Raw genomic sequence first — 27,013 nt, 5'->3', positions numbered from 1 at the left:
CATTGGATAATGGTTCTATGGTTACTCAATTTGTGTATCTACTTTGTCCTGAAGCAATGGGGAGCTACTGAAGATGTTAGCTGGAGGGTGTTCCCATCTGGCCTATGGGGTGAAAACGAGGCAGCCAAGGTCATCCAGTGGAAGACAAGGCAGCCTCAAGTGGATGGAGAGATGCTTAGTTATCACTGCTGTCAGTTCTAGGTGAGGGCATCCAGCTTCCTTGGTCCTCTGTACTGAAAGTACTGATCCTCCTCTGCTGGGGTTTAGCACTGTGACCTTGAGTCAGTTCCTTGTCTTTCCCAGCCTCAGCTTCCCTACATATAAGGGCTTCATGAGAAAGGCGGTGCTTGTCAGGTTTATCGCTTATTTGGAAATATCTACGCAGGGCCTTTGCACATGCTGTTCCCGCTACCTCCTTTGCAACATTTAGGTTTCTGTTGAAATGCGACCACCTTAGGGGACTCTTCCCGACCATCCCCTGGTTTATTCTCTATCCTATACGTTCTCTGTCCTATTTGTCTGCTTGCTCCCTGTCTCCAACTAGTTTGCGAGCGGGGCCTTGTTTCTTCGGGGATGTATGTCCATCTCCAGCACATAGTGTGTGCACCCTGTCCCAAGCCTGTCTTGGCCAGGCAGCATCGATCCTGGGAAGCAAGACCATCTGGCCTGGGTTCAAAACCTGACTCAGCCACAAAACAGCTGAGTTTACATTAATAGCTTAATCCGTCTCAGTTTCATTTTCCAAATGAAGCCCGACCTGGTGGAGACGGTACGAAGACCCAACAGAGAGGAAATGGCCGAGGCCAAACAGGAGCTTTTGGCTCGGCAGCTCTTTGCTCCTGGTACGCGCCCTCGCAAGCCCAGTCACCCTGCCCCCGACGCCAAGCACCTCGATACGTCCCTGGCACCCGGGCGGGGGTGCCTTGCCGGTTGCTGGGCCCTCGCGCACGCAAACGCTTCCTGTCTCCGCAAGGGAAGAGCTGCCCTTCCCGGCCCAGGTCGCGGGCCCCGGGCGAGCGTCAGTGACGGCGTCTGCGCATGCGCGCGCCTGCGCGGTGCGGCCCGGGGACGCCGGGGGGGTGAAGAAGGGGCAGGCCTTCGAGCGACAGCGACGCAAGATGGCAGCCACCACGGGCTCGGGTGAGCGGGGGCGCCGGGTCCGGCGGGCAGAGGGTGTGCAGGCTGGGTCGGGGCCGGGAACCCACCGAGGTCTTTGCAGCGGGGCCGGCGTTTCCGAGCCACCTCCGGCCGCTGGGCTCCGCGGCCGCGACTCGCATGGCCCGGCGGGGGAGGAGGAGCAGGCGGTGGCCGGAAGCACGGGCGGGGGCCTGAGGGGCCCGTGGGCGGCGCGGCCGGGCCTGAAGGCTCCCCCGGCGGCCGAGCGCCCCGCGGAGGGGAGGAGCAGGGCGCCGCTGGGTCCCGGCTGGGCGAGGGCGAGGCCGGGGGTGCCTGGGGAGCCAAGGGCCCGGGGTCCCCTGAAAGAGGAGCAGACGTCCCGGGGCGGGTGAAGATTCCCCTGAGGGGCTGGGCCCGGGCGAGGGGGAGCTTGGGGATGCCTGTTAGAGGGGACACGGGAGACGCCTCGGCGTGGATTGGGGGTGGGGGGAGCGGGATCCGAGGGGCGACGGCTGGAGACCCCCGGGGCCCCGGGCTGTGTTGATTGCAGAGCAGGATGGTCGCAAGGTGGCCGAACCGGGGGGCATCTTTATACGAGGAGCGAGGGCAAAGGAGTCTTGCAGAGGCATCTGGCCGGGGCCACCGAGGAATGGGGTTGTGGGTGGGGGCGGTGGCGACGGATAGCTAGTGACCCCAACATTGCCAGGCCGTATCCGAGGTGTAAGATTGATTTCTCCACATTAGGTCCGAGGAGGCTGCTGGGAGTGGACAGAATACGGTGTGAGGAAGAGCCGGTGGACTGGAGCCCGGGCTGGGTGTTGGGGGGCGGTGTCCATTGGAGGGGAACCCGTACGTGGGGGAGACCCGGAGAGGTCAGGGGCCACAGATGCTTCTTTTAGAGCGAAAACTACCTCCTTTGCATTGTATGAGGGAAGCAGGCCCCCAAAGAGTCTGTGGTGTGGAGGCCACCCCTCCCTTCCAGTCCTTCTGACATGTGTGGTCCAGGCTCAGAATGAGTACCCTGGGGGTGATGGGGGGGACCTGCAAGAGGGAAAGGAGGGGTTCTCTTGGGGAGGGTCTCTTCCAGATCCCAGTAGGCAGAGCTCTGCCCCCAAAATGGGCAGAACCTGCAGGGTGCGTTTTAAGGATTGCACCTTGCAGTTGGAGGTCAGAGGAAAGATGGTCTGGAGCAGGTGGGGTGGACGTTGGCCAGGGAAGATCCCTCTGAGGGGCTGATGAGGACAGAGTCTGAGTCTGGAAGCACAGGATGTGAGAGAGACATGGGCCCCCTTTTAATGTGGAGGCTCTTAGGTGGGGTTCTCACAGTTCCCCACTATGGCCGCAGGGACACCAGTGCTGAAGTCCTGAGTCTATTTAAGACCACAGGAGGGGGCGAGAGGCAGTGGGGGAGAGATGGCCCAAACAATGTGTGCACATATGAATAAATGAATGAATTTTAAAAAAGCCACAGCGCAGCAGTGTTAGGTGGGGAACAGGGTGAGGGTTGAGATGTTGCTCCTCTGCTATCCCAGGGAGCCCTTCATGTCTGACGGGTGAGAATGAAAGAATTGGATACAGGGGACCTGTCTGAAGTGACCAGTCACAAACTGCCTTTTGCGTGTAAAGCCAGGGTCTTCCTGGAGCTAAGTGGAGTCCACACTTCCCTTACATGGATTTTGGTTCCAGCCAGCACAGTGCTGAGTCAGTTGTCTACACAACCCTGCCACTGGCACTCCCAGCAGGCCAGGCTGCTGAGGGAACCTCTCACCAGAGTGCCAGGGTGCTGTGAAGTAGGGTGCACAGTGTGCCTGTGGCACCAGTGTTGGGGTGGTGGGGTAGCTCAGTCGTGTTTGCAGTCACTTGAGATGGACTCCCTCCGGTCAGGTTTGACAGTTATTTAATTCTTAGTTGAAGAGTGCTTCACAGATGCTGGGCTGGTTGGCCAAAATGTTAGCAGCTGCTGTCTAGAGGACAGGAGCCTTTGGCATGGTTTAAATAGCACAGGACAGAGTTTGAGGTCCCCTAAAACAGGCTTCTCAAAACTTTTTGTCTTTATCCAACAGGTATTTATTGAGGGACTGTTTTGTCCTCTTGTGAATAGCAAACAAGACAGATGTGGCCCCTGTCCTTAAAATTCCCTTCAAGTCAAGGAGAGGCTATTGAGGGTGTGAAAAAGATGATTCCAGACAGCAGTAAGTGCTAGGAGGGAAATTGTGCGATGTGATAATGTCTGGAGATGAAATGGCTGTCAGGGTAGACTTCTGAGAAGGGAACCGTTGAACTGAGACATGATGGAAAGAGCCAGTCCTACAGCATATGTCATAAGCAGGAAGTAGGGCTAGGGGTGTGGCTCAAGTGGTATCACCCCAAAAAACATGCTAGGAGATGGGGGCGTGACTCAGTGGTAAAGTGCATGCTTAGTGTGCTGGGGATCCTGGCTTCAATCTCCAACACTAAAACAAATAAGGAGGAAGTGGGAGAGGATTGTCAGTGCAAAGGCCCTGTGGTATGACTGAGCTTGGCATGTTGAGCAGAATAAAAGCTGAGTGCCAGTTACTCACCTGTGATAATCCTAGCCACTTGGGAAACTGAGATCTGGAGGATCATGGTTTGAGGTCAGCCCATGCAAATAGTTTGTGAGATCCCTGTCCCAAAATAACCACAGCAAAATGGACTAGAGTATGGCTCAAGTGGTGGATACCAGCTTTACAAGTGCAAAGCTCTGAGTTCAAATTCTAGTCCCACCAAAAAAAAAAAATCCCCAGAAGTTCTTAGTGCATAAGGTAGACACACTTTTAAGGAGATGAGTTGGAGAGATTGAGCTTTGGATCTTATCAAGGGCAAGGGCAAATCATCGGATCAGTGTCTGGTTTGAAGTAGGTACTCAATAAATATTTGTTGAGTGAATGAATGAATGTCTTTAAAAGAGGGGAATAATAGAATCTAACCTGTGCCCAGAGGTAGTGTCAGGAATGCAGAGTGGACACAGAAAGACCTTAGTGGCTTAAACTGGAGGAAGTAGACAGGCCTCAGCTTCTCACCTTGAGGAGCGTTTCAGGTGTGTTCACGGGCCTGGACTCGGCTTTAGATGGAGCCTCTGGATGAATCTGTTCCCTTGTTGCCAGGAAGCAACCTTTGAGTTCCTGTAAGGCTGAACCGAGCTTGTGGTCACTGCTGTCAGCACTTGCTGATGCATTTTACCACTTCCCACGGTTCTACAGCGTGCAGTTCCTGCACAGGTCACAGAGAGTGAAACTGAAAAGCCCCATAGTCCCCAGGATGGCTTCATGGTGACAGGCGACTTCCTTCTGCCTTGTCCAGGATTCCTGGACCTCAGACAGTACCCTTAGCTGCCAGGTCCTTCCTCTCACAGCAGCCATGGCAGTTAACCATAAACCAAGTGGCAGCCAGTTGCCCTGCTGGGTGTGGTGCAAATTTGCATACATAGGAGTGGCCTTGCATACAGCCAGTTTATCAAAACAACTTCTGGGTGGTAGAGATTAGGTGGTCTTCTCTTCCATGCAAGGGTGTTCCCCAGAGAAAACTAGACCCTCTGTTCCTGTGGGAGCCATCCTGGGTGATTCACTAGATGCCTCATGTACCCCATGGGCCCTGCGTTCACGAGAGCGGTTCATATTGCGTCAGCCAAGGAGCCAGCAGTCAGCTGGTGGTGGAGCAGGACTGGCTTTGCTGGGCTAGCACGTGCTGTTGTGATGTTAAGGGGTGCCTAGGTTCATTGTGCTCATGATCCACCCCTTCACATGAACTTGAAAATCACCCTCCTTCCCCTCCATGTTCTGTTTCCTTCCTTATTCCTCCTCCCCCCACCCCAAACTACTGCAGTAGTTTGATGACAGTGGGGTACAAATGTCAGGAATCCTCTGCTCAGTCCAGAGGGCCCCAGTGAAGTACCGAGCAGTACTTATTGCTATTTTTACAGTATCTCTAGTGCTTCCCACTGTCCCAAGCTGACTACTTTGCCTGACTTCCTGGGCCAGCCCATCCAGCATTCCACAGCCCAGTGAGCTGCCCAGAGGAGGTGGCAGCCCCCCAGATTCTCCAGAGAAGAGCTACTTCAGGGAGATGAGTGGCTGGCTGAGGAATGCTGATGTTCACACGGGAGCCAGGTGCTTTGTCTCTAATGTCCCATCTCTGTCCCCGTTTCCCATCCCCAGAACCTTATAGGAAGAGAAGGCATGGATTTTGGCATAGCTCTTCCTGAGTCTTAGAGTGTTTCATCTTGGTGAGAGAAGCAGCTCTAGTGAGAACTGCCTGCCCCTCACTTCCAGAATTCTTTTTATAGCATCATTGGCCACTGTTACCCTTCTAGGTGATGTGCTATCCAGTGAGGGTGAGGTCTTTTTCCCCCATACTTTTTTTTTTTTTTTTTTTTTTGGTGTTACTGGGGTTTGAACTCAGGGCCTCACACTTATTAAGGCAGGCACTCTACTGCTTGAGCTGCTCCACCAGGCCTGTTTTTTTATGTTGGGTATTTTCAGGATAAGATCTCAGGAGCTATTTACCTGGGCTGGCTTCATACTGCAGTCCTCCTGATCTCTGCATCCCAAGTAGCTAGGATTATAGGCATGAGCCACTTGTGGCCTGGCCCAGCTTGCTTATGTATGTTTATATGTTGTGTTGCTGGGGATGGAGCCCAGGGCCTTGTGTATTCTAGGCAAGTGCTCTTGTTCTAGTACCTCTACCACAAAGCCACACAGCCATTTTTATGGATGTTGTTGTGCACACTTTATACTGAGTAACTCCCACCTGCTAGCCTCAGGCAGTGTGTGCCATGTGCAGAGCAGTCTTCGATCGAGTATAGATGCATACTATGTGCTGGATTCTGTTAACTGCATCGTCCTCTCACCTCTCACAGAACCCTTTGAGGCAGGTACCCGTTGTGAAGGAGAGGAAACTGAGGCCTGGCTCAGAGCCAGTGACTTGGAGAACTGGGACAGAGTCCCTCCAAGGACAAGTGCTCTTGGATAAATATAGATAGATATATAATACTTTTTTTTTTTCAGTACTGGGGATTAAACCCAGGGTATTGCACTTGCTATGCAAGCACTTTCCAACCTGAGCCACACCCCAGCTCTCTCTGTCTTTGGAGACAGGGTCTTGCTGTGCAGCACAGGCTGGTCTGAGTGGGTACTGCCATGCTGGGCTTCAGCAGTCTCTGGCGCTCAGCCTGTGTGTTGACATTTCACTCTGGGTAGATAGGAAGAACCCTCAGATGGGAGTCTTTCTTTGTGTCTATACCTACCATGTCACAAGTCCAGCAGGAGTGACCCCACAGAACTTGTCAAATCCTCCTCCCCTTCATCTCATCGCTGTCAGCCTAGTCTAACCAGAACGGTCTTGAGAAAGTCCTCTTGCTTTGTCAGTCTCGCCCTTTTCCAATCTACCTTCTGGGCAGGAGGCAGAATGTCAGACTGCCATGCCCCACAGAAAGCCTTTCCTGCTGTGCCATGTCCACAGCCCTGCCACATGTGTGGTGGTACACACACCCTTGTTCTGTGCTTCTCCAGCTGGAAGTCTGTCTCTAGAGCCATGTACCTGGCTGCTTTTTTTTTGTTTTTGCACTACTGGGGCTTAAACTCAGGGCTATACCTTGAGCCATTCCGATAGCCCTTTTTTATTTGCCCAGGCTGGCTTCAAACCGCGGTCCTTCTGATTTCTGCCTCCTGAATAGGTAGGATTACAGGCATGAGCCATCAGCACCCAACACCTGTCTGCTTCTTGTTCTTTAGGTGACAGTTCCCAGAAAGGCTGCCTCATCCATCCAGTCTTCTTGACCTCTGTCCCAGGTCCCTGTTTGGTCCTATTCTAAGCACAGCCTTTCCTGAAGTCATCTTACTGGTTTTCTTGCATGTTTTCTGTGTCTGTATATCAAGCAGGATCCTAGCATCCAGCATAGCCCCTGGCATAACAGTACTTGCTGAAAAAATTGCATTGCATTAATCTGGGGTCTCACTTTGATATGTCCAAATATCTAAATTTGATGTGTGAAGAAATAGTGAACCCCAGGCAGGCAGTCTTCACAAAGGGTCCCTGCTCGTTGTGGTGCTTCATCAGAGTACTTGTCCCCACACTTTACCCTTTCTCTCCACCCTTGCCAGAAAACCTCAACCTTGGCCTTGGCCACTGTCCCTACCAGCAGAGGCACCCACATTCAGGGCCCACCCTCGGCTTCAGGTTCTCTAGTTCCTAAATGAGGGTCAGACTGTGGGTCTGGGGACCACACTGGTGAACCATTGCTCTGGAGGAGAGGTCTCTCTGGGCAGCCTAGCCTGTGGAGCTGGTTGTCAGGAACAAAAATTAGTTCGTGTCCCGTTTTCAGGGACATTGCATGTCAGTCATTCCCTTTCAGCCTCTTACTTCCTGAAGTGGCACCCAAACCATTTAGCCAGCAGCCAGACAGAACCCCCAGTCCTGCCATTCATTGTAAATTGGGGCCAGGCCATGTCAGAGCTTTCACAACCCACAGGCTGCCTGCTGCTTTGTGACTGGGAGTTCCCCAGAAGAGTTTTAGAGGTCTTCAAAATTTTTTTTTTTTTTTTTTTTTTTCCTTAGGAGCCAGGATCTCACTTGGGCTTCATAGACCCTGCTGCCTGAGCCTCCTGGGTTCCAGGATTGGATTGCAGGCGTGTACCACCGCACCCAGCTTTCAAAACCCTTTTTACCACAAATATTTTAATGTGTTGCTGTTTCAAATTACTGCACTAAGAGTTTTACTGTGACATGGAATAACATCCTATCAGATGTTCATGCTTTTTCAGCCTAGCTGTCATATTTTTTCTTTGTAATATCCTGCAGTCAAGGCAGCACCTGGCTGACTTCTAATTCTGACACACATCCAGGAAAAATCCTCAAGAAAGAATTCTGAAATAGTAGGAGCAAATATTTAGTTTTAAACTCTTGAACTACTATATTTTAGCACCTTAGTGGTTACCTAAACATTTTCATAGTTAAATTTTTGTTTTGTTTTTGGTGTTACTGGGGTTTGATCTCAGCTTCACACTTGCAAAGCAGATGCTCTTGAGCCATACCTGCAGTCCATTTTGCTCTGGTTATCTTGGAGATGGGGGTCTCCTGAACTATTCTTCCAGACTGGCCTCAAACTAAGATCCTCCCGAACTCAACCTCCAAGTAGCTATGATTACAGGTGTGAGCCACTGGTGCCTGGCTTAGTTAATTTTTAATACTTACTGTCTATTAACTTATACTTATCATAGATTTCCCTAATACACTGCTAGGTCTTGTAGTACTTGTAGTTCTCCTAGTTTTGCAAGATTAGCACAAGTCCCCTTTTCTGTCCTCTCTGTCGTCTCTTGATGCTGTTCTTCCGGCTGTTTTTCAGGTGTCAGATTGACAAAGAAATGATGGGACTCTTACATTTTAGGTTGATTGGATTGGTTAAAGTGCCATAGGAATAGGAGGACATAGTTGCAGTATTCTGGGACTTCTGCTCTTTGACATGTGTGGACTTCCCTTTTCTTATATTCATTGTATCAAGAGTTTCGAGCCTACACACTCTTTGGGATGGACGAGTCTCCTGTGGCTGGTGCATCCTTAAGTCTTAGGGTCTCTGGACTGCACTGATTGGAGGATTTATGTCCCTAAAGTTCTAGAACCAGGGTGTGCTTGGGCCGTTTGGATCAAAATGCTCCGTCCCTTCATCAGCATTCTCTAATGAGGTGTTAACTACTGTGCAGTTTCTAAGTGGCTTGGAATATCACTAACATGCTTTTATACATGTTTTGCAAAACAAAGTTCATTTTATAGTGAAAAAATCCTTTCATTTTGTAGCTTGGTTGAAGAACCAGTTTTTCCTCAGTTTTTTAAAGTATGTGTCCATAAAGTTCTCAGTCATTAAAAATTTAGCAAGTTTTACTCATCTTAAAATAAAAAGCCTTCAGTGTCAAGTATATGGTCCCAGTGTCATTTTCTTGGTCCCAGTAGGCTTCTAGAGTTCACAGTAGAAAAGGAAGATTCTGCTGTTTCTTCATCCAGGAAGCATTGATTGAGCACCATGTGGCAGACATGGTGTGGGGGGGATTGGATGACTCACACTCTGCCTGGAGAAGCTCCGGGAGTAAGTCCCACAGCGAAAAAGGAAAAGAAAAGAAGAAAGGGAACAGAAAAAGTATACAGAGGCCATCTGTGGAGGTGGAGGTGTGTGGGGACAGAGCTCTCAGGGCCTCTGCTGTCTGCGGCTTATTAGGTAAGAGTGTTCAAGATCATTATATTTGCTGGGCACCAGTGGTGACTCACGCCTGTAATCCCAGCTACGTGGGAGGCTGAGATCAGGAGGATTGCAGTTCCAGGCCAGCCTGGGCAAAAAAGTTAGCAAGATCCCATCTCAAGCTGGGTGCCGGTGGCTCACCCCTGTAATCCTAGCTACTCAGGAGGTAGAGATCAGGAGGATCATGGTTCAAAATCAGCCCGGATAAATAGTTCTGTGAGACCCTATCTTGAAAAACCCTTCACAAAAATAGGGCTGGTGGAGTGGCTCAAGGTTAAGGCTCTGGGTTCAAGCCCCAGGACCACAAAAAAAAAAGACCCCATCTCAAGGGACAAAAGCTGGGTGTGGCGCATCTGCCTGTATCCCAGCAATGGCAGGACACGTAAAATAGGAGGACCGTGGGCTGAGCCAACCCAGGGAAAAAGCAAGACCCTATTCAAAAGTAACCAGAACAAAAAGGGCTGGAGGCTTGGCTCAAGCAGTAGAGCACCTGCTAGGAAGCGCAAAGCCCTGAGTTCAAACCTTAGTACCACCAATAAAACATTCAAAGTGTAATGTGTAATTTTTCTTCAAAATCCATACTAAGCCCTTTAATAGTCTTTCAATATTAGATTCCCTTTTAATGCTGCTGTGAATAGTTCCTGGTTGTATTTTCAGAAGTTAGAGTTAGAATTTGGTGGTGCTTAGCATTTTCTATACTGAAGTAATGACCCCAGCTGGCCCCAGTCTTTCAGTCAGCCGGTCACTGGGCAGGCATCCTTGTGCCTGCTGGGGGCTTATGTAGCTTCTGTGCAGGTAGGTGGAAGAGGCAGACAATCAGCAGCCAGGTGCAAATTCTCTATTGAGAATGTCAGGTGGTACGGTGCCATAAAGAGCAAACAAAGCAAGAGAAGAGGACAGGAAGCCAGCCTAGCTTGAGGAAGTAGGAATCGGAAGCATGAAGAAGGGCTGAAGACAGCAAAGCGGGGCGGGGGGGGGGAGGCATGGGAGCTTGGGTGGGGTGTGTTGTGGTTGCAGGGGCAGAACAGGTGAGGAAGGGTCCCACAGACCACAAGGCTGGTTAGGATGCTGACAGGGCAGGGACTGCAGCGCTCCTGTGGACATGGTGGTAAGTAGAGCTTTCTCGCCATGACTGCCAAATCAGGGGTGGGGAGGAGGTCTGTAGCGGGTGCTGTGGTTGGGGTTGGTTAGTTTGGAGAAGTGCAGGCAGTTGACTGAAGTGTGAATTGGGGAGTAAAATCACTTGGGCTGCGGGGCAGATCATGCCCTTGAGGAACAAGTTGGGGATTCTGCCCTGGAGGCCTCATGGAGGGACATCCTGGACATCAGGATCTGACCTGGGGACTTGGAGGATGGTGGGACCCCGTTGGAGGTGATTAGGTGGGAAAGCCTGTGTAGAACAGGTGCAAGGAGGGTGAAGAATCAAAGACGAGGAGGCCATAGACACAAATCTAGATGTCACTCTCTTTTATTTATTTTTTTTGGTGGTACTGGGGTTTGAACTCAGGGCCTCAGGCTTGCTGGGCAGGTGCTCTTATTGCTTGAGTCATTCCACCAGTCCTACCACCCTCCTCTACAAGGGCAGGCCAGAGTAACAGCTACACTATCTCCACAAATAAGCCCGAATATGCTTTAGAGAACATTCTATGATCTTTCTAGAGAGAGCTAGGATCACAGACCTCAGATCAAGTTCTGACTCCAAGACTTCTTTCTTCTTCTGTTCTTAGCTGCTGGAAGGAAGCCAGGGCCTGGCACATGTAGGTAGGTGCTCTGTCTCTGAGCTACATACACATCATTGGTGCAGTCTACACCTACAGGAGAACAGGAGCGACTTTGTGCTTGTCTTTAATACAGTGTAGCTTGCACACCTTTTTATTCCTTTTTGCTCTTTTTTTTTTTTTTTAATTTCAACCATTGTTTATCTGAGGCCTATTGTGCACAGGCCGGTGACATTCCTTCTGCATCTCATCAGCCAGGCCTATAAGTAAAGTTTGATAACAGATGTGTCATCACGAATCTGCTCCGAGCAAATGTGTCTGCTTAAACTGAGACATTAGCAGTGGCTTCCCCAAGCCAGTGTCTTGGCCTTCCAGTCCCAAACAGGACCAGGGGGACACTTTGCCGTTCTCTGTACAGCACCCACTGTTAGCTTTCAGGGAAACTCCACTCATATAGAAACAGGGCCCCAGCCTCTTAAAATTTCAGAGAGGTTGTGATCCCTCAAAAATTAAGAAGCACTGTCCTGTGGTGGTGGTACTTGTTTCTTAGGTTTTTCCTACTGTTTTGTTTCATTGAACTTTGTATATGTGTGTTTTGTTTCTGTACTGACTAGATATTCTGGCAGGGAGGCCCCTATTTTTATTTCCCTGTATTGTCCATCACAGTGCTGGGTAAGTGTTTGTTAATTATCATACTAAAAGACGGTATGTGAGCACATACGTTACTGAAAATGTGTAGGGAGATTTTGATGAGCAGGTAAAAAACCTAGCACACCTTTAATTGCAGTCCTGAGGTGTGTAGATGTTTTGGCTGATGGAGGGTGCAGGAGTCCAGGTTGCCACATGGGGAACAAGATGGACCCCTCCGTGAACTTCGTGTTCTCACCGCAGGAGAGTTCAGCCCATGAGCTAACTGGGCGGGAATTAGCCACGTCTGCTTAGATCTCAGGAAAGACTAAATGAATCACTCCATAATTTGTAAGTTTGTATAATTCCTGATGCTCCCAGACTTTGCTTTTGATTAATTTTTTAGTGCAAATTAAAGTTTGTGGCTCAAAGGCATGGTGTTTTCATGTACCTGTAATCCCAGCTGCTTGGGGGCCTTAGGTAGGAGATCATCTGATGTTAAGACCCTATCTGAAAAATAACTAAAGCCGAAAAGGGCTGTGGGGTTGGCAAGTGATAGAACAGCTTCCTAACTACCATCCAAAATAAAAAAAAGGTTTGTGGCTTAGAAAAAATGAATTAAGTCTGTGGGCACACCACCCTGGTGCCCCTGGTCTTATCTGACCTCTGGATCTGCTTGGGTTGGGCCTGGTTAGTTCTTGTATGGGAGAAAAAAGGAATTAAAAGTAACAGTCTACTTTAGGAGCTTTCTAGTCTGTAGACATAAATTCTTCATAAAATTAACTGTACTTCTCTGTCCAATGGCAACACTAAACAATCTTTTTGCCTTTTTGACAAAAGATTTTAAATATGGTCTGAGCCAAATGTTGGGGCATGTGAGCACAAAGGAATTTTTTAGCACAGTTATGCAACCCTGTGTTGCAAAGTGTGGACCATAAGCAGAGTCTGGCCTGCAAACATTAATCCAGATCAGGAGTGACCATCCCTCTAGATAGGACATGTGCTCCAGTTCATCACAGTTCTTCATACTCCACGTTGTAAACCAGACAGAAGAAGGCTTCAGGGCCATACCTTTCCTCCCACTGGTTCTCTTGTTCTTCAGAAAATGTTCTTCTACAAGATAGGCATGTAATGATTGTTGTGGTTAGCTAACAGAGTTTCTTAGTTTTACTTTTTTTGTTGGTGGTACTGAGGCTTGAACTCAGGGCCTTGAGCTTGCTCGGCAGGCGTTCCGCAGTTTCTCGGGTTTGGTTTCTAATTGGTGAATGTCAGTAGCTAGAGCCCATGTAACAAAGGTTCTTTGAGGTCATTGATTTTTAAAAGTGTGGAGGGGTCTTGAGACCAAAATGGAGCAAATGCTTATTTATTTTATATGCATTATTTTACACATGCATAGTTATTCTGATACTTTAACCTATAATGTCACAAACATCTTCTCGTTTCATGTTCATTTGAGGACACTTAATCCAGTAGAACTGAATAATCCAGTTGACTGTTCTTTAGATGAAAAATGCCAGTGTTTTCCAAACCAACAGGTCAAGTATGCTTTTAGATTTTTGCTGTTTTCTTTCAAGTACCATATTTGCTATTTAATGTTTTTCAATCAGCTGGTTCTTTTGTAAAAACTTTTATGAGGAAACTTATAAATGGGAAGCTAGAGATATTACTTGCCCTAAATACAAATGTGCGTGCGTGTGTGTGTGCGTTCACGCACACTTGTACCTGTGTTGCTGGAGGTGGAACTGACACATGCTAGGCAATTGCCCTCCCACTGAGCCACACCCTGGGCCGTAAGTAGTGATTCTTAACGATAAGCACACTATGAAATGAAGCACTCAATCACAGATATGTTGTCTGGTGTACCTTCAACAGCTCTGTCCTGCCAGTTTTCAGACCAGAACCCTGGCACAGGTGACCCCTCTTTCTCCCACACTTCGTAGGCCACCTGGCACCATGCACACCTCCACACCATCTCTGCTGGCACCTATCCTGGCCCAGGCCTGCACTGTCGTTTACAGGATTATTACAGCTGCTTCCACCTGTGCTGCCTTCTCTGCATTCTCCACACTGCAGTCAGAGGGAGCCTGAGTTATGTGACTCAGTTCAAAACTCCAGTGGCTTCTCTTGTCACTCAGGATCTGTGGGAGCCCCTAATCTGTCCACTCATCTTTCCTACTTGGTTTAGCTGCTTGTCAGCATGCTGTTCTTCCATGCTGGCCAAGGCCCTACCTCCAGACCTCTTTCCTTGCAGCCCTCTCTGCCTCAGAGCTTGCCTTCATCTCCCCCTAAGTTCCCCTCTTGCAGCTTCTTCACTAATGCTTCCCTTGATTCCACTTAAGGCTCTTGGCCTCAGGCTCCTGGGCAACAAGCTCTGTCATGTTGTACTTGTCCCTCTGCTAGGATGTAAGCTCCCTGGGGCGAGCATTGTGTTCCCTGCTGTTTTTCCAGTGCCTGTCATGGAGGAGGGGTCAGAGGTTTAGTCCAGTTGGATGATCACTGGCCCACTCTTTGCTGACACACTGGGAAACCCTCCCCAGTCCCGGGCCCTCTGCCTTCTCTTCAGAGTCCCAGTCATGTGGTGAGTGCTGCCTGCCTCACAGGGCCCAGGTTGGGACTCAGCAGTCTAGGCCTTCAGGCCTGTGACTTGTCTGAATCCTGAAGGTTTCCCAGAGGAAACAGTGCAAATGCCAGGGAAGGTGGGCAGGCATAGTGGTTGAGAGAACAAAGCTAAGAGTTATGCAGCGCCCAGGCCCAGGAAAAATTGTCTCCTCCCACTGCTGCCCTGCAGGCCTTGTGCCTGGGCTCTTTTCTGCCCAGTCCTCAGGCTTCACTCTGAAGTCAGACTGTGTGGCCATGTTGCTTTCTCGAGCTCCTTGCTGGGCTGTGGAGTTGTGGAAATCTGTAAATCAGAGAAGCAGCTCCCCTCCTCCAACATTGTCACAAATAAGGAAAGACTGTGCCCTCCACAGTGGAAAAGGGGTTGGAAAGGTGGAACCTTGGCCATTCAGCTACTGAAGAGGGTCCTCATCGGGTCCTTTGAGAGTCACTCCAGCAGATGGGCAAACCTTCAGCCTCAAAGATGTGTGGCAGTTAGGACAAAACAGAAGAAAGAGCCCTGCTCTTGCAAGGCACTCTGTATTGGTGGTGGTCTCACACTGGTGACCCCAAGCCAAGCAGCATGGAGACGTGGAAACACTTTGTGCCGCTTGTCAGAGGGCGGGGGGGGGGGTGGACTGTCCTCAGTTTCATTACCCAGCCCTGGCCACTTCACCTGTCACAGACCCATGTACCCCTTGTCTCTGGTCACCTGCAGCTTTGAGCAGCATGTTTGAGGTGTGGCCGTGCTCGGGAAGTACTTGCATGTTAGCGCCTGTGCCCCAGGCGGCGGCGGCAAGCAACGTGGCCTAGGCTGACAGGCCCCTGGAGTTGCGTATCTTGAATTTCTTTCCATTTATTTTAGGAGTAAAAGTCCCTCGCAATTTCCGACTGTTGGAAGAACTCGAAGAAGGCCAGAAAGGAGTAGGAGATGGCACAGTTAGCTGGGGTCTAGAAGATGACGAAGACATGACACTTACCAGATGGACAGGGATGATAATTGGGCCTCCAAGAGTAAGCGTCGAGCTACGGCTATAAATGTCAATCAATGTCTTACCCACACTGCCTCCTTTTAAAAACTTGCTAGCCTTATCACGGGAAACCTCACCATGGTACACTTGCTGAATTGTGGCTATTCTTTCTTGAGCGGTTTCAGTTTATTTATTTGAGCCTCCTGACGCTGTTTAATCCCACTGAATGGTAAGCAAATCTGCTTAGGCTCCCAGTGCGAATTTACATGACAGTGGAGACCAACTTGAGGTCATTATACCCCAGGTGTCATTTAAAACAAATAGCCGGGTTCCGATGCAGCCAGAGGTCCTGAAGTGGCTCCAGATGAATTTAAGAAAGCCTTCACAGGGCTGCTGGGCCTCAGTACCCTGATTCACTGGGCCATGGAGCTATGCTGCAGAGGTTTATTGCTTGCCCGTTAATGGGCAGCCCTGGTGGGTTCCAGGCCCAGGAGGCCCAGAGGCCTTTACAAAGAAGACCATGGGGGGTAGTAAATGGCTTCTTGTGAGGTTTGTGAAGTTCCTAGTCTTCATAATGCCAGGGGACCTTTTTTTGAGGGTCCATAGAGAACCCTCAAGCAGCGTCATTTAACTTCTCACTGGAACCTGTCACTGGCTGCTTCTGGTATCAGTGCATTCCATTCTGCAGATGAGAACAGACTCAGGAGTGAGATCATTTGCCCAAAGTCCACTCAGTTGATAACTTCCAAAACAGGCCTGGTATCTCAGAGACTGTGTCTTAACTGACCACTCAGCCAGTGTCTCCCTTGGGTCTGTAAGTCGAGTTTCCCTTTGTCACCACTGTAGAACTATCCAGGGTGTCAAGGACTGTAGTAGTTTGAGGTAGGGTTGAGGGACAGAGTCCCAGAATGTGACACTTGGTTTTGCCTGAATGTGGCAGGACCTGTCTTGTGTGTGCCCATTGCTTCCTGACACTGTGGGTGAGGCTCTGCACTCATACTGAGGGATAGAGGGACTTGCAAGGTATGACCCCAACTGAAGCAGGCAGGATCCCTTACTTACTACTGTCAGGACTCTGATGTCCTTCCTAGGTGTCATTGGCATTTGTGGTTGCTTTTTAAGTCATTTTTTGCTACTCCAGTTTTGTGGGGAGGCTTATGTACATTTAATCACTTTTGCTATTTCCTTATCCGTTTTTTCCCTATGAAAGCAAGAAAATTCTGGCTGTTCTGTAAGTCCTGAGGAAATCCAGAACTCTAGAAGTATGTTCCTTGAAGATCATTTTCTCTGCTGTCTCTGAAAGTCAGCATAGTCATACGCTGATGACTTCTTTCCTGCCCTTCTTTTCTTCCTAAGAGAGGTTCAAGGATGAGAGCTGTTCCTCCTCCTCCCCACAGCACCTGGACAAGACTCGGGATGGGACAGTGTTCAGAGATTCACTAGCCAACTCAAGGCTTTGCAGTTTCTATATGTTAAGAGTGGTCCAGGGTGCAGCATTGTAAATACACGAAAAAATACCACTGGGTTATATACTTACTTTCAAAGTCCAGAATGATGAGGCAGGGAGTTCTGTTGGAGATGCCCTGTTTTACCTAACACAGCTGGGGTTACCCTGGACTTCACGTTATCTCTTTGCAAAGGGAGATGGGTGTTAATGAGAAACTGCATTATGCCAGGGGCTTTCCCTGCACCAGTTTTTTTTGGGTGGGTGGGTGTGTGTGTGTGTGTGTGTGTGTTGCTGTGGATCAAACTCATTACTTCATGCATGCTAGGCAGACTTTTCCTCTGAGCTTCATCCCATATCTTTTCTGACGGAAGGTCTCACTTTTTTGCCCACCTAGGCTGGCCTTGAATTTGGAATCCTCCTGCCTTTGCCTCCCAAGTGCTGGGATTATAGGGGCACACCACCATACCTGGCCCATATCTTTTTTTAAGAGCTTTATTGAGGTTGGGTGCCAGTGGCTCACTCCTACAATCCTAGCTACTTGGAAGGCAGGAGCTACAGAGATCAGGAGGATTGCGGTTTGAAGCCAACCTGGGCAAATAGTCCCATGAGACCCTATCTCAAAAAAAACCCATCATAAAACAGGGCTGATGGAGGGGCTCAAGGTGTAGAACACCTGCCTAGCAAGTGTGAGATCCTGAGTTCAAACCCCAGTATTTCCCAAGACTGTATTGAATATAATTCCCATATGGTGAGATGCATCCTTCTACCTCATTCCCCATGATGAGGATGGAATCTAGGCTTTGTGTTTGCACATGCCGGGCAAGTGCTCTACCACTGAGCTCTACCCGGTGGTTGTTTCAGTGACAGTGTCACTATGTAGCTCAGACTGGCCTGGATTTCATGGTCCTCCTGCCTCTGCTTCCCAAGTGTTGCAATTGCAATCAGGTATTACCATGCCTGGCTTAGGCTACACACATTAAAATTTATGAGTCAGTGTTTTTTGTTTTTGTTTTTGTTTGTTTTTTTTTTTATCATATTCAGAGTTGTGGAACTATCACTAATCTCAGAACATTTTTGTCACCCCCAGAAGAAACTCCACATCATTGGTAGTCACTCTGGATTGCACCTCCCACCCCCTTCCCACTCTTGTGTCCAATCTGCTTCAAGCTCTATGAATTTGCCTCTTCTGGACGCTGCATATAAATGAAATCACACAGTATATTGTTTGTGTCTGGCTTCCTTTACTTAGCATATTTTGTCATAGCATCTATCTATACTTTGGTTTTTTTGTGGCCAAATAATATTCCAGTGTGGATGTACCTTATTTTGTGAATCTGTTCATTAGTTAATGGATGTCTTGGTTGTTTCACCTTTTTACTTTTATGAATGATTCCGCTGGGAACAGTGTGGACATGTGTTTTCAGCTCTCTTGGGTTTATACCTAGGAGCAGGCTTACTGAATCATGTGTAACTGTTTAACGTTCTGAGAGACCACAGGAGGCAGCTGTACTGTTACCTCCCCACTAGCAGCTGGCAGAAGGACTGGAACTTCTGCACATCCTCGATGACAGTTTCTCTTAGTGTCTGCCTTATTACCCAGTTTGATGAGCCTGACTCTCCTAAGGTTGAAAATAGTCACAAAAGGAACTGTCTGCCTTGGGCTTCCTGTGACCAATATTTTAGACTGGCATACAAGATACATGCCCTGCAGCTGGGGGTCAAACTCCTGAGTAACTCATCTTCCTCTTTATTTTCATTATTTTACTCAAGAGAAAACCTTCTACCAAGATGTAAAAAGCCTTCCCAGACCCAGTAGCTCATGCCTATAACCCTAATCACTTATAAGGCAGAGGAGGCAGGGAGGGTTGCTGTCCAGGCTGGCCCGGACATAAACACAAGACTATTTGAAAATGCCCGAAAGGAAAAGGGACTGGAGGCATGGCTCCAGTACAGCACCTGCCTAGCAAGTGCAATGCCCTGAGTTCAAACCCCAGTTCAGCCAAAAATAAAAAAAGAATGGTGTATACCAGTACATCTAAGAATTTTCTCTCTGGCCTTTCTTGAAGGCACTGCAAAAAGCAGTGTGCAGAGTTACTTCATGCAGCATTGGCAGTAGCTTAGTGTCTTGGAGTGGCCATATGTATACTGCTTAGTTATTGAGAAGACTGAGTTAGAGTTGTGCATGCTGAAATGGAATGTTCTCGATACTTAAGTGAAAAAATCTTAAGTTTTAAAGCAGCAGATACAGTGTGCTGCCACTGAGAGTCAGGGACCACAGGGCAGAGAGTCAGGGACCACAGGGCATGAGGAGTGCATCACAGCTACACTTGTGCTCTGTACCTTACGGCACCTTTGGAAGATTGTAGAAGGCGCTGGTGCCATTGGCTACCTTCAGAAGGAAGCCAGCTGGCTGGACCAGGTGAGGAGGACACTTGCTTTCTACCATACACCTTTTTAAAGGAAAGTAAGTCACCTGAACCCAAAAGTATAGCTTCCTGCTTAAGTACTTCTTGCAGAATTCTGGCAAACTCCAGACTGCCGAGCCCCTGGCGTGGCCAATTCTCCTCTGCTCACATGTGCTCACAGTGGTCAGTGAGAGCGCTTTCTCAGCCTCCCACTGCAGGACTGACCCCATGCTGGCTCCGTCCGTGATACATGTCATTGTGTGCATCACAAGCTGTCTGGCTGCATCCCTGGCCTCCACTCAGTGGATAACAGTAGCACTTCCCTTGACTGTGACAGCCATAAATAGCTCCAGAAATGCTGAATTCTCCCTCTCCCTGGCAGAGGTAGAAACAACCCTGGTCGAGAAGCTGGGTGAGGGCCTACACGTGTTGCTCACCCTGCTTCAGAGAAGCAGTATAGACTCTGGAGTTTGGGAAGGAGAGGAACGGCTCCTCCCACAGCTCACTATGGTCCCCACAGGATGAAGGCTGTGACATCAGTGTCGGGCGTTTCTGCCTGCTTTCCTGGTACCAGCACAGGCACTCTCTTAGGAAAACAAGGTCCTCTGTGCAGGACATTCTGCACCTTTTCTTTCACTTAGCAGACTGTGAGCACCTCTCTTGTGTCGGCACTGTGACCTGTCTAGCGAAGACATTGCAGTTATGTGGCTGGTACCTGTTTATATTCTTGTAAAGAATTTAAGTAATGCTCAGAATGCATTTAGTAAGGCTCAGAAGTGAGCCTCATTCCCCTTGACTCTTGTCAGTCAGTAAAAGGGAAATCGTATCAGATATTTCTTTTTTCCATCAGCTTTTAGATATAATTGGTCAGTAAAAATTGTATACATTCTGGGTGGATCAAGTGGTGGGGCACCTGTCTAGCAAGTGTGAGGCCTGGAGTTCAAGCCCCAGTACGGGGGCTGGGGGGGGTGCATAGATACAAGGTGCACAAGGTGATGATTTGATTACAGTGCACTGTACAATGATGCTATTTGTACCATATCTCGAAAAAAACCTTCACAAAAAAGGGGGTGGAGTTGGTGGAGAGGCTTGAGGTGTAGGTCCTGAGTTCAAACCCCAGTACTGCAAAAAATAAAGAATTCATCAAGACATCTGTCAGCACACTTGCTGTGTTTCTGTGGTGAAGACATTTAAGGTGACTTACACCTGTAATCCTGACTACTTAGGAAGCTGAGATCTAGAGGATCCAGATATGAGGCCAGCCTGGACAAATAATTTTCGAGACTTTCTCCAGAATAACCAGAGCAAAATGGACTGGAGGTGTGGCTCAGGCAGTAGACTGCATACTTTGCAAGTACGAAGCTGAGTTCAAACCCCAGTCCCACAAAAAATAAAAAGATATACTGTCTTAGAAATTTCAAGTAGGTAATTCAGTATTACTGTAGTCACCCATGTTCTACATTAGACTCTAGAATTCATTCCTCTTGAAACTGAGAGTTTGTGCCCTTTACCCCATCTCTCCCATGCTCCAGCCCGTTTTAGGTTAAGTGAAATCACATAGTGTTTGTCTGTGCCTGGCTTACTTAACTTACTATAATGTCTTCCATATTCACTCCTGTTACTGCAGATAGGATTTCTTCTCATTTATGACCAGCTGAGGCTCGTGTGTGTGTGTGTGTGTGTGTGTGTGTGTGTGTGTCTGTGTGTCTGTGTGTCTGTGTGTCTGTCTGCCTGCCTGCCTGCCTGTCTTTATCCTTTGGTTTGTCAACAGGCATGAGTTTGCTTCCATATCTCAGCTGTTGTGAACAGTGCTGCACTGAGCAAAGAAGGTCTGGTGTAGATCTTTGAGGAAGTGCAGAGAGCTGCCCATAGGGCGCGTCACTCGGCTCTGAGGCCTCAGTGTTCCTATGCTGTTCTTTGTTCTAGGACCCTGATAGCGGGTCTCGAGCTCCTTGTGGGTTTTGGGCATTTATTTTTGATGCTTTGGCTGTTTGAAGGGGTGTGCTGGTCAGGTACTTGGTAGAATGTCTCTTACTGGTATTCGTCAGTGGTTTTCGTTGTTAACCTGGGTTGTCTCATACATGCTTGTTAGGAAAAAGGCCAGTCACCTCTAGGTTCTGGGCCTGTTACATCTAGTGGGAGGACAATCTGTGTGCACCACCCAGACCCCACCCAGAGGTGGGAGGTGGTATGTGGCTGGGCTTTTTTTTCTTTTGTTTTTTGGCGGTACTGGAGTTTGAACTCAGGCTCTCACACTGACTAGGCAGGCACTCTATTGCTTGAGCCACTCACCCCCAGCCTTTTTTGTTCTTGTTATTTTGGAGGTGGGGTCTTGGTTTGCCCAGGCTGGCCTCAAACTTGAATCCTCCTGATCTCAGCCTCCCAGATATCTAGAATTGTAGGTATGAGTCACTGCACCAGGCTTGGTTTGGGTTTTGTCATTGTTGTTGTGTTTGTTTGTTTTGGTTGGTGGGGGGAATGGTACTGGGGTTTGAACTCAGGCCCTGTACTTGCTAGACAGGTGCTCTACCACTTGAGCCACTTGAGTGTGTGGCGTTTGGGGGCCTGTGCTAGGTATACATCTGTCATGATCTCCATGGATTTCTGTGTCAGTCACATCTTAGTTGCTTCCTACTTACTTTGTTTCTGAGGGAATTTTTTTTTTTTCTTGATGAAGCACCTTAATTGCTTCCTGTTGTGGGTGTTTTCCCTGTCCGAGCACCATCTTCAGTGGGGAGTAAGGACTTCTGAGAGGGGCGCAGCTGGGTTGGAGCCCCAGGATAGGGAGAACAGGCATGTTGGAAGAGAAACAAGGAACCAGGGGCGGGGCAGGTAAGAAGAGGGGCCTTACTGGGCCAGGCCAGTTGGCTTCTACCTCTACCCCAGAGAAGCCATTGGAGGAACTCAGCACAAGGGGCAGCTTGTGGGAGAGCAGGGGAGAGCAGAGGCCTTGGCCCCCCGGGTGAAAGATGAGGGCAGTGGGTGAATATGGGTCTTTAAGAAGTGGAAGCAGGGAGGCCTCACATGCTGCACCAGGAAGGTGGGTGAGGAAAAGCTGTCTGCTGCACCAGACCTGAACCTGGTAGACCATGGCACTACTTCCTAGGGAGGAGGGGAGGAGCAGAAGCAGGTGAGGCTCTTGTGGCAGAGTGCCTGCCTAGCAACTGTGAGGCCCTCATGCTTGCTCAAACCCAGATTTGAGCTTTGCGCAAATCCCTGAGGATGGGAATGGATTGTTGTACATTTGTTTGTTTGTTTAATATTTTTTTAGAATTTTACCAAGGATTTATTTTAGTATAACAAGATAAAGTATAGACAAGGTGGGGGAGGGGAGAAAAAAATTTCCTGTTCCCCTCATAGGAAATGGGACCAAAGACTCCTGTTGTAGGTGTATTTACTTACGCTTGCCAGGCAGGCACCCTACCACTTGAGCCACACCCTAGCCTTGTTCTGGCTTTTTATCAAAGGGCTGAACAGAACACCTTTTGTGATTATTCCTCTTCGACCACTAGGTGTCACCCTGTGCAGTTGCCATGAAGCAGGACTCCTAACTGGGAGTAGCTCTGCTCTTAGAGGCGAGGCCCCCTTCAGTGTGACTTCAGACACAGGTGATGAAAGTGTGACTTCATGTAGGACAGAGGCTAGAGACTGGGGGATGACATCTCTGGGGTTGTGGGTCATTCTGGGGAGGCTGGTGTTCTGGGCAGGAGGGACATCCTGACACTGCAGCATGTTTTGCTGCCCACCAGCTGGACCTCACAGTGAAGGGTCACTGACATGGGGTTTTGGACTTCTGTTTCTTGACAGAGGCACAGTTGGCATTTTAAGAAGTACTAGTGTCCTCACGCCTGTAATCCTAGCTGCTCAGGAGGATTTTGTTCAAAGCCAGCCAGGCGAACAGTTTGTGAGGCCCTATCTTGAAAAAAAACCCATCACAAAAAAAGACTGTTGGAGTGGCTCAAGGTATAAGCCCTGAGTTCAAATCCTAGTACTGGAAAAAAAAAGAATTAATAGCGTCTTCTATGCAAGCTGGGATCCTCGGCCTCCTACCTGACTCCCAGTGCCAGTAACCTCCCGGGTCATCCCTCATGACTAGCAAAGGGAAAGATGTCTGTAGGGTCTGTAGGGAGGGCAGCACACACAGTGGGGCCCCCGTTGGTGGTGCCCAGCCCCAGAGTCAGGAGAAGGGAGCCACTCAGGGCATAGTGGCCTGCGGTACACTTTGCACACGGTGGTGTTTAATGCAGGGCTGATGGTCCTGGAGTAGAGAATGCAGGGCAGAGAACTATACATGCCTCCTCTGCCCAGGTGTACTGTCATCCACAGTTTATATGGCCGTCTTACGTGTCTGTCTTCTGCTATTTCCTCAGGGCCCAGAATCCCACTGACCAGTGAGGGAGCTGGCTCCTGCTGGCTTAGCTGTGCTGAAGGGCTCTGTGCCAAGGCGGGCTCACTGTGGGTTTGGGACTTTTATAAGTGCTGCCCTTCTTCAGTTGTAATTGCCTGACATCTCTGCACTCTTTTTTTTTTCCAGACAATTTATGAAAACCGAATATACAGCCTTAAAATAGAATGTGGACCTAAATATCCAGAAGCACCCCCCTTTGTAAGATTTGTAACGAAAATTAATATGAATGGAGTTAATAGTTCTAATGGAGTGGTAAGTTGTGTGGTCCTGTGTGTGTGTGTGTGTGTGTGTGTATGCACATCCATCTCGGTCCTTTCCAATCCGCCCCCCCCCCCCCCCCCGCCCACACACACACCCCTGTTCCCCTCTGGGTAGAGAATAGTGTTACATCTCCCTTTGGGGGCTTTGTCCTGGGCCATTCCATGTGCTCTGGTTATCTGGTGGTAAATGGGTCACAGTGTGTCTAAGATTTAAGGCAGAACCTGTCTGCCAGATGTGTCCCTCTTCTACATGCTGTGCAAGCCCTGACAGCTGTGTGCTGTTGCTTTGAGACAAGAGCTCACTCAGTCCTCAGAACACCCGTGAGGATATGAGGAAACTGAGGCACGGAAGTGCAAGCTCTTGCCCACATCTGAGGTACGTAATCTTTTCATTTAATGACCATGCTTTTTAAACTTGTTTTTGTAAGCTGAGTGTCTCTAATGCAAAACCTGAAGTCCAGAAATGCTCCAGAATCTCAAAAGTCTTTAATACCTACCTACATAATGCTCAGATGAGGGACACTCACTCAGCCTTTAAAGTCTCACAAATCCTCCAAAATCTGAGCCACTTTTGGTCGTAAGCATTTTGGAGAGGTTTGTCCGGCCTACAATGCCATTTTCCACAGCCATAAAGGGAAACCAGCCTGGTTGCTGTGAGAAGTTAGCCATGGCAACAATTAATGTCATAAAACAGTCATGTTGTTTTTGTTTTGTGACGCTGTGATGGAACCCAGTGTGCAAGGCAAGTGTTATACCACTGAGCCATACCCCCTGCCTGATAAATCTTACCCCACATGCTGCTTGCCAAAGGTTTTCAACCTCAAGGCCTCCTCTCCTGTTCAGAGGGGAGATCAGCGAGTGTTGAGGGTGCTCTCCACCGTAACCCCACACAGGCCTTTGCTCTGAGGCTGAGGGAGGTGAGCTCTGGGGCTGTCAGCTCCATGTTCCTCATTGAATCTGAGTCCACCTGACGTCCCGAGTTCTGCCACACTTTGGGGAATTTCTTTTGAAAACACTGCACTAACTGAGAGACTCGTCACTGGAGCATGGGTCAGGCCACCATTACTCTTTTGTCCCTACTCCCCTGCCCAAGAACAGGTTGTGTCACAAGAGCTGGGTGCCTGTGGATGCCGCAGGTCAGGGTGGTGCTCTCAGGTATGGTTCTGTGACAGGCACTTGCAGCTTGGAAAATGCCCTTTACTCTGCCTGTGCCAGAGCTTTCCCCCAGCACACAGCTTCTCTGTGTGGAGCTTGATGGTCATGTGGTTTCGTTTGCCTTTGCAGGTGGACCCAAGAGCCATCTCCGTGCTAGCCAAGTGGCAGAATTCATACAGCATCAAAGTCATCCTGCAGGAGCTTCGGCGCTTGATGCTGTCTAAAGAGAACATGAAACTCCCCCAGCCACCCGAAGGACAGTGTTACAGCAATTAACTGGAGCCCAAGCCTGTTCCATTTTCCGGTCTTCATTTTCCACGTAGTCCACTTTCTAGAAACGTCTGTAGACTCAAAGTACTGGAAAGGAAGCTCCCAGTCAAAGGCGGTTTATCTTAAGATACTGTAAATGATACTAATTTTTGTCCATTTGAAATATATAAGTTGTGCTATAACAGGTCATTGTCAAGTGTAACCACTGTCCTCGTAGTTGAACTTCTGGGATCAAGAGAGTGTATTTAAATTGATTCCCATCATGCCTGGTGGGGCACGTCTAACTCAACTGTGAACAGACACATCACACAATCTCCTTGCTGCTGATGACACGGCCTGGGGTCTCTGCTTTCTCCCTCTCCACTCCCCCACCTCCAGTGTGGTGGCTCCTTAGAGTAGATGTGAAGGTTTCAGGTTGTGGCCTGGGTATGGGGTGCTTTGCCTGTACCCCTGGTTCCTTTCATAAGTCTTAATGATGCCCCTTCAAGCCATCATCCCGTCCCCTCTCCCTTACTCCCACCTTGGCCGAGGCATAGATTGTAACCCTCCACTCCCTCCAGTGGCCTTCGGTGAGGATTCAGGGCTTTCCCATCCCCCTCTCCCACTTTACCGAGGGGTGCTGCTTTTTCCCCTCCCCGCCCCATCACCACCCCACACTTCCAGCATGTCCCTGCTTGGGCCAAAAGCCGTTGGGTAAGGTTGGAAGAGTGGCCTCCCTTGTTCACTCACTGTCCTCCTGCCTGAGTCATGGCCCTGGCACGCTGCTGTCCCCAACAGCTGATGCATTCTCAGCTCCGGTTCTGAGGAGGTGGGCAGAGTGGCCACCCGGGTGACTCAGAGCCCTCGATTAGCCTGGAGAAGGCCACACGGAGACACTTGTAAGCACACAGTCTGCTGAGTTGTTTCCTTTTTTCTTAATTGCTTTGCTTTCAAATGTTGAAGGTTTGAACAGGGCTCTCGGTCACCCTTGCCGTCCAATCTAGTGTGGTCTAGTGTGGAATCTGACAACTGGAACAGGAAGAACCTGGCCTGGGCGGACTCTGGTTCGGTGCTGCTGCTCCTCAGGTCCTCAGCAGGGTCTAAGGAGACCGGTGTGCACAGCAGGTCCCAGGATTGGTCTGCCTTTCCACCTTCCGTTCTGGACCACTAAATGCTGAGATGTGGATGCATACCGAAATAAAGGCAATTCGTTGTGTTCCGAGGGCTTTTTTTTTTTTTTTTTAAAGAAAACAAAACTTAGTATTTGTGTAAAACCACCTTTTGAAGCAGCAGCAGCAATCAAGTCTTAAAAGCAATTGATGTTTCCATTCATCCTTTTCTGGGGAAAACCTTAGTTGTAAGGATTTATTATCCTATAGGTAAAGTTGAACATAACAGTATTCCATAAGCAGCCTTTTGTCACACCATTGCCTGATTTTAATATAATAAAGAGAAGTGTGCGTTAATACTTAACTGTGCTCTTCTTCCTCTTGGCATATTAGTTTAGGGACAGAATTATATATTTTAAGATGCTTTGGGAGCTGGGCACAGTAGTTCATGCCTGTAATCCTAGCTACTTAGGAGAATCATAGTTTTAAGACCAGCCTAGACAAATAGCACAACTCCATCAATAAAAAGCCAGGTGGGGTCAGTGGTTGCAGGTAGAAAGTGTGAGGGAGGATTGAGGTTCAAGCTGGCCTGGGCTAAAGCAAAACCCTATCTCAAAAATAATGCAATGTATTCCTAACTACCTAGAAGGCAGAGATCAGGAGGATTGCAGTTCAAAGCCATCCCCAGGGAAACGGTTCTTGAGATCC

General features: G+C 48.9%; 1 protein-coding gene across 3 annotated transcripts; it reads left to right on the top strand.

Moving 5' to 3' along the window:
- The first annotated feature begins 758 nt into the window (after window positions 1-758).
- Ube2v1 (ubiquitin conjugating enzyme E2 V1) lies at window positions 759-26,669 on the top strand. 3 transcript variants are annotated; one of them, XM_020173333.2, is made up of 4 exons: window positions 759-1,140; window positions 15,167-15,315; window positions 23,659-23,784; window positions 25,077-26,669. In XM_020173333.2, the coding sequence occupies exons 1-4, from the start codon at window positions 1,119-1,121 to the stop codon at window positions 25,221-25,223; spliced, it is 444 nt and encodes a 147-aa protein (XP_020028922.1). In that variant the 5' UTR covers window positions 759-1,118; the 3' UTR covers window positions 25,224-26,669. The 3 variants fall into 3 exon arrangements, with proteins under 3 accessions (XP_020028922.1, XP_020028920.1, XP_020028921.1); XM_020173331.2 differs by lacking the exon at window positions 759-1,140 and adding an exon at window positions 10,412-10,469; XM_020173332.2 differs by lacking the exon at window positions 759-1,140 and adding an exon at window positions 13,157-13,241.
- The last annotated feature ends 344 nt before the right edge of the window (window positions 26,670-27,013 follow it).

The sequence above is a fragment of the Castor canadensis genome, chromosome 5 (genome assembly GCF_047511655.1).
Source record: "Castor canadensis chromosome 5, mCasCan1.hap1v2, whole genome shotgun sequence".
NCBI lineage: Eukaryota > Metazoa > Chordata > Mammalia > Rodentia > Castoridae > Castor > Castor canadensis.
This window is presented reverse-complemented; position numbering and strand designations above follow the sequence as displayed.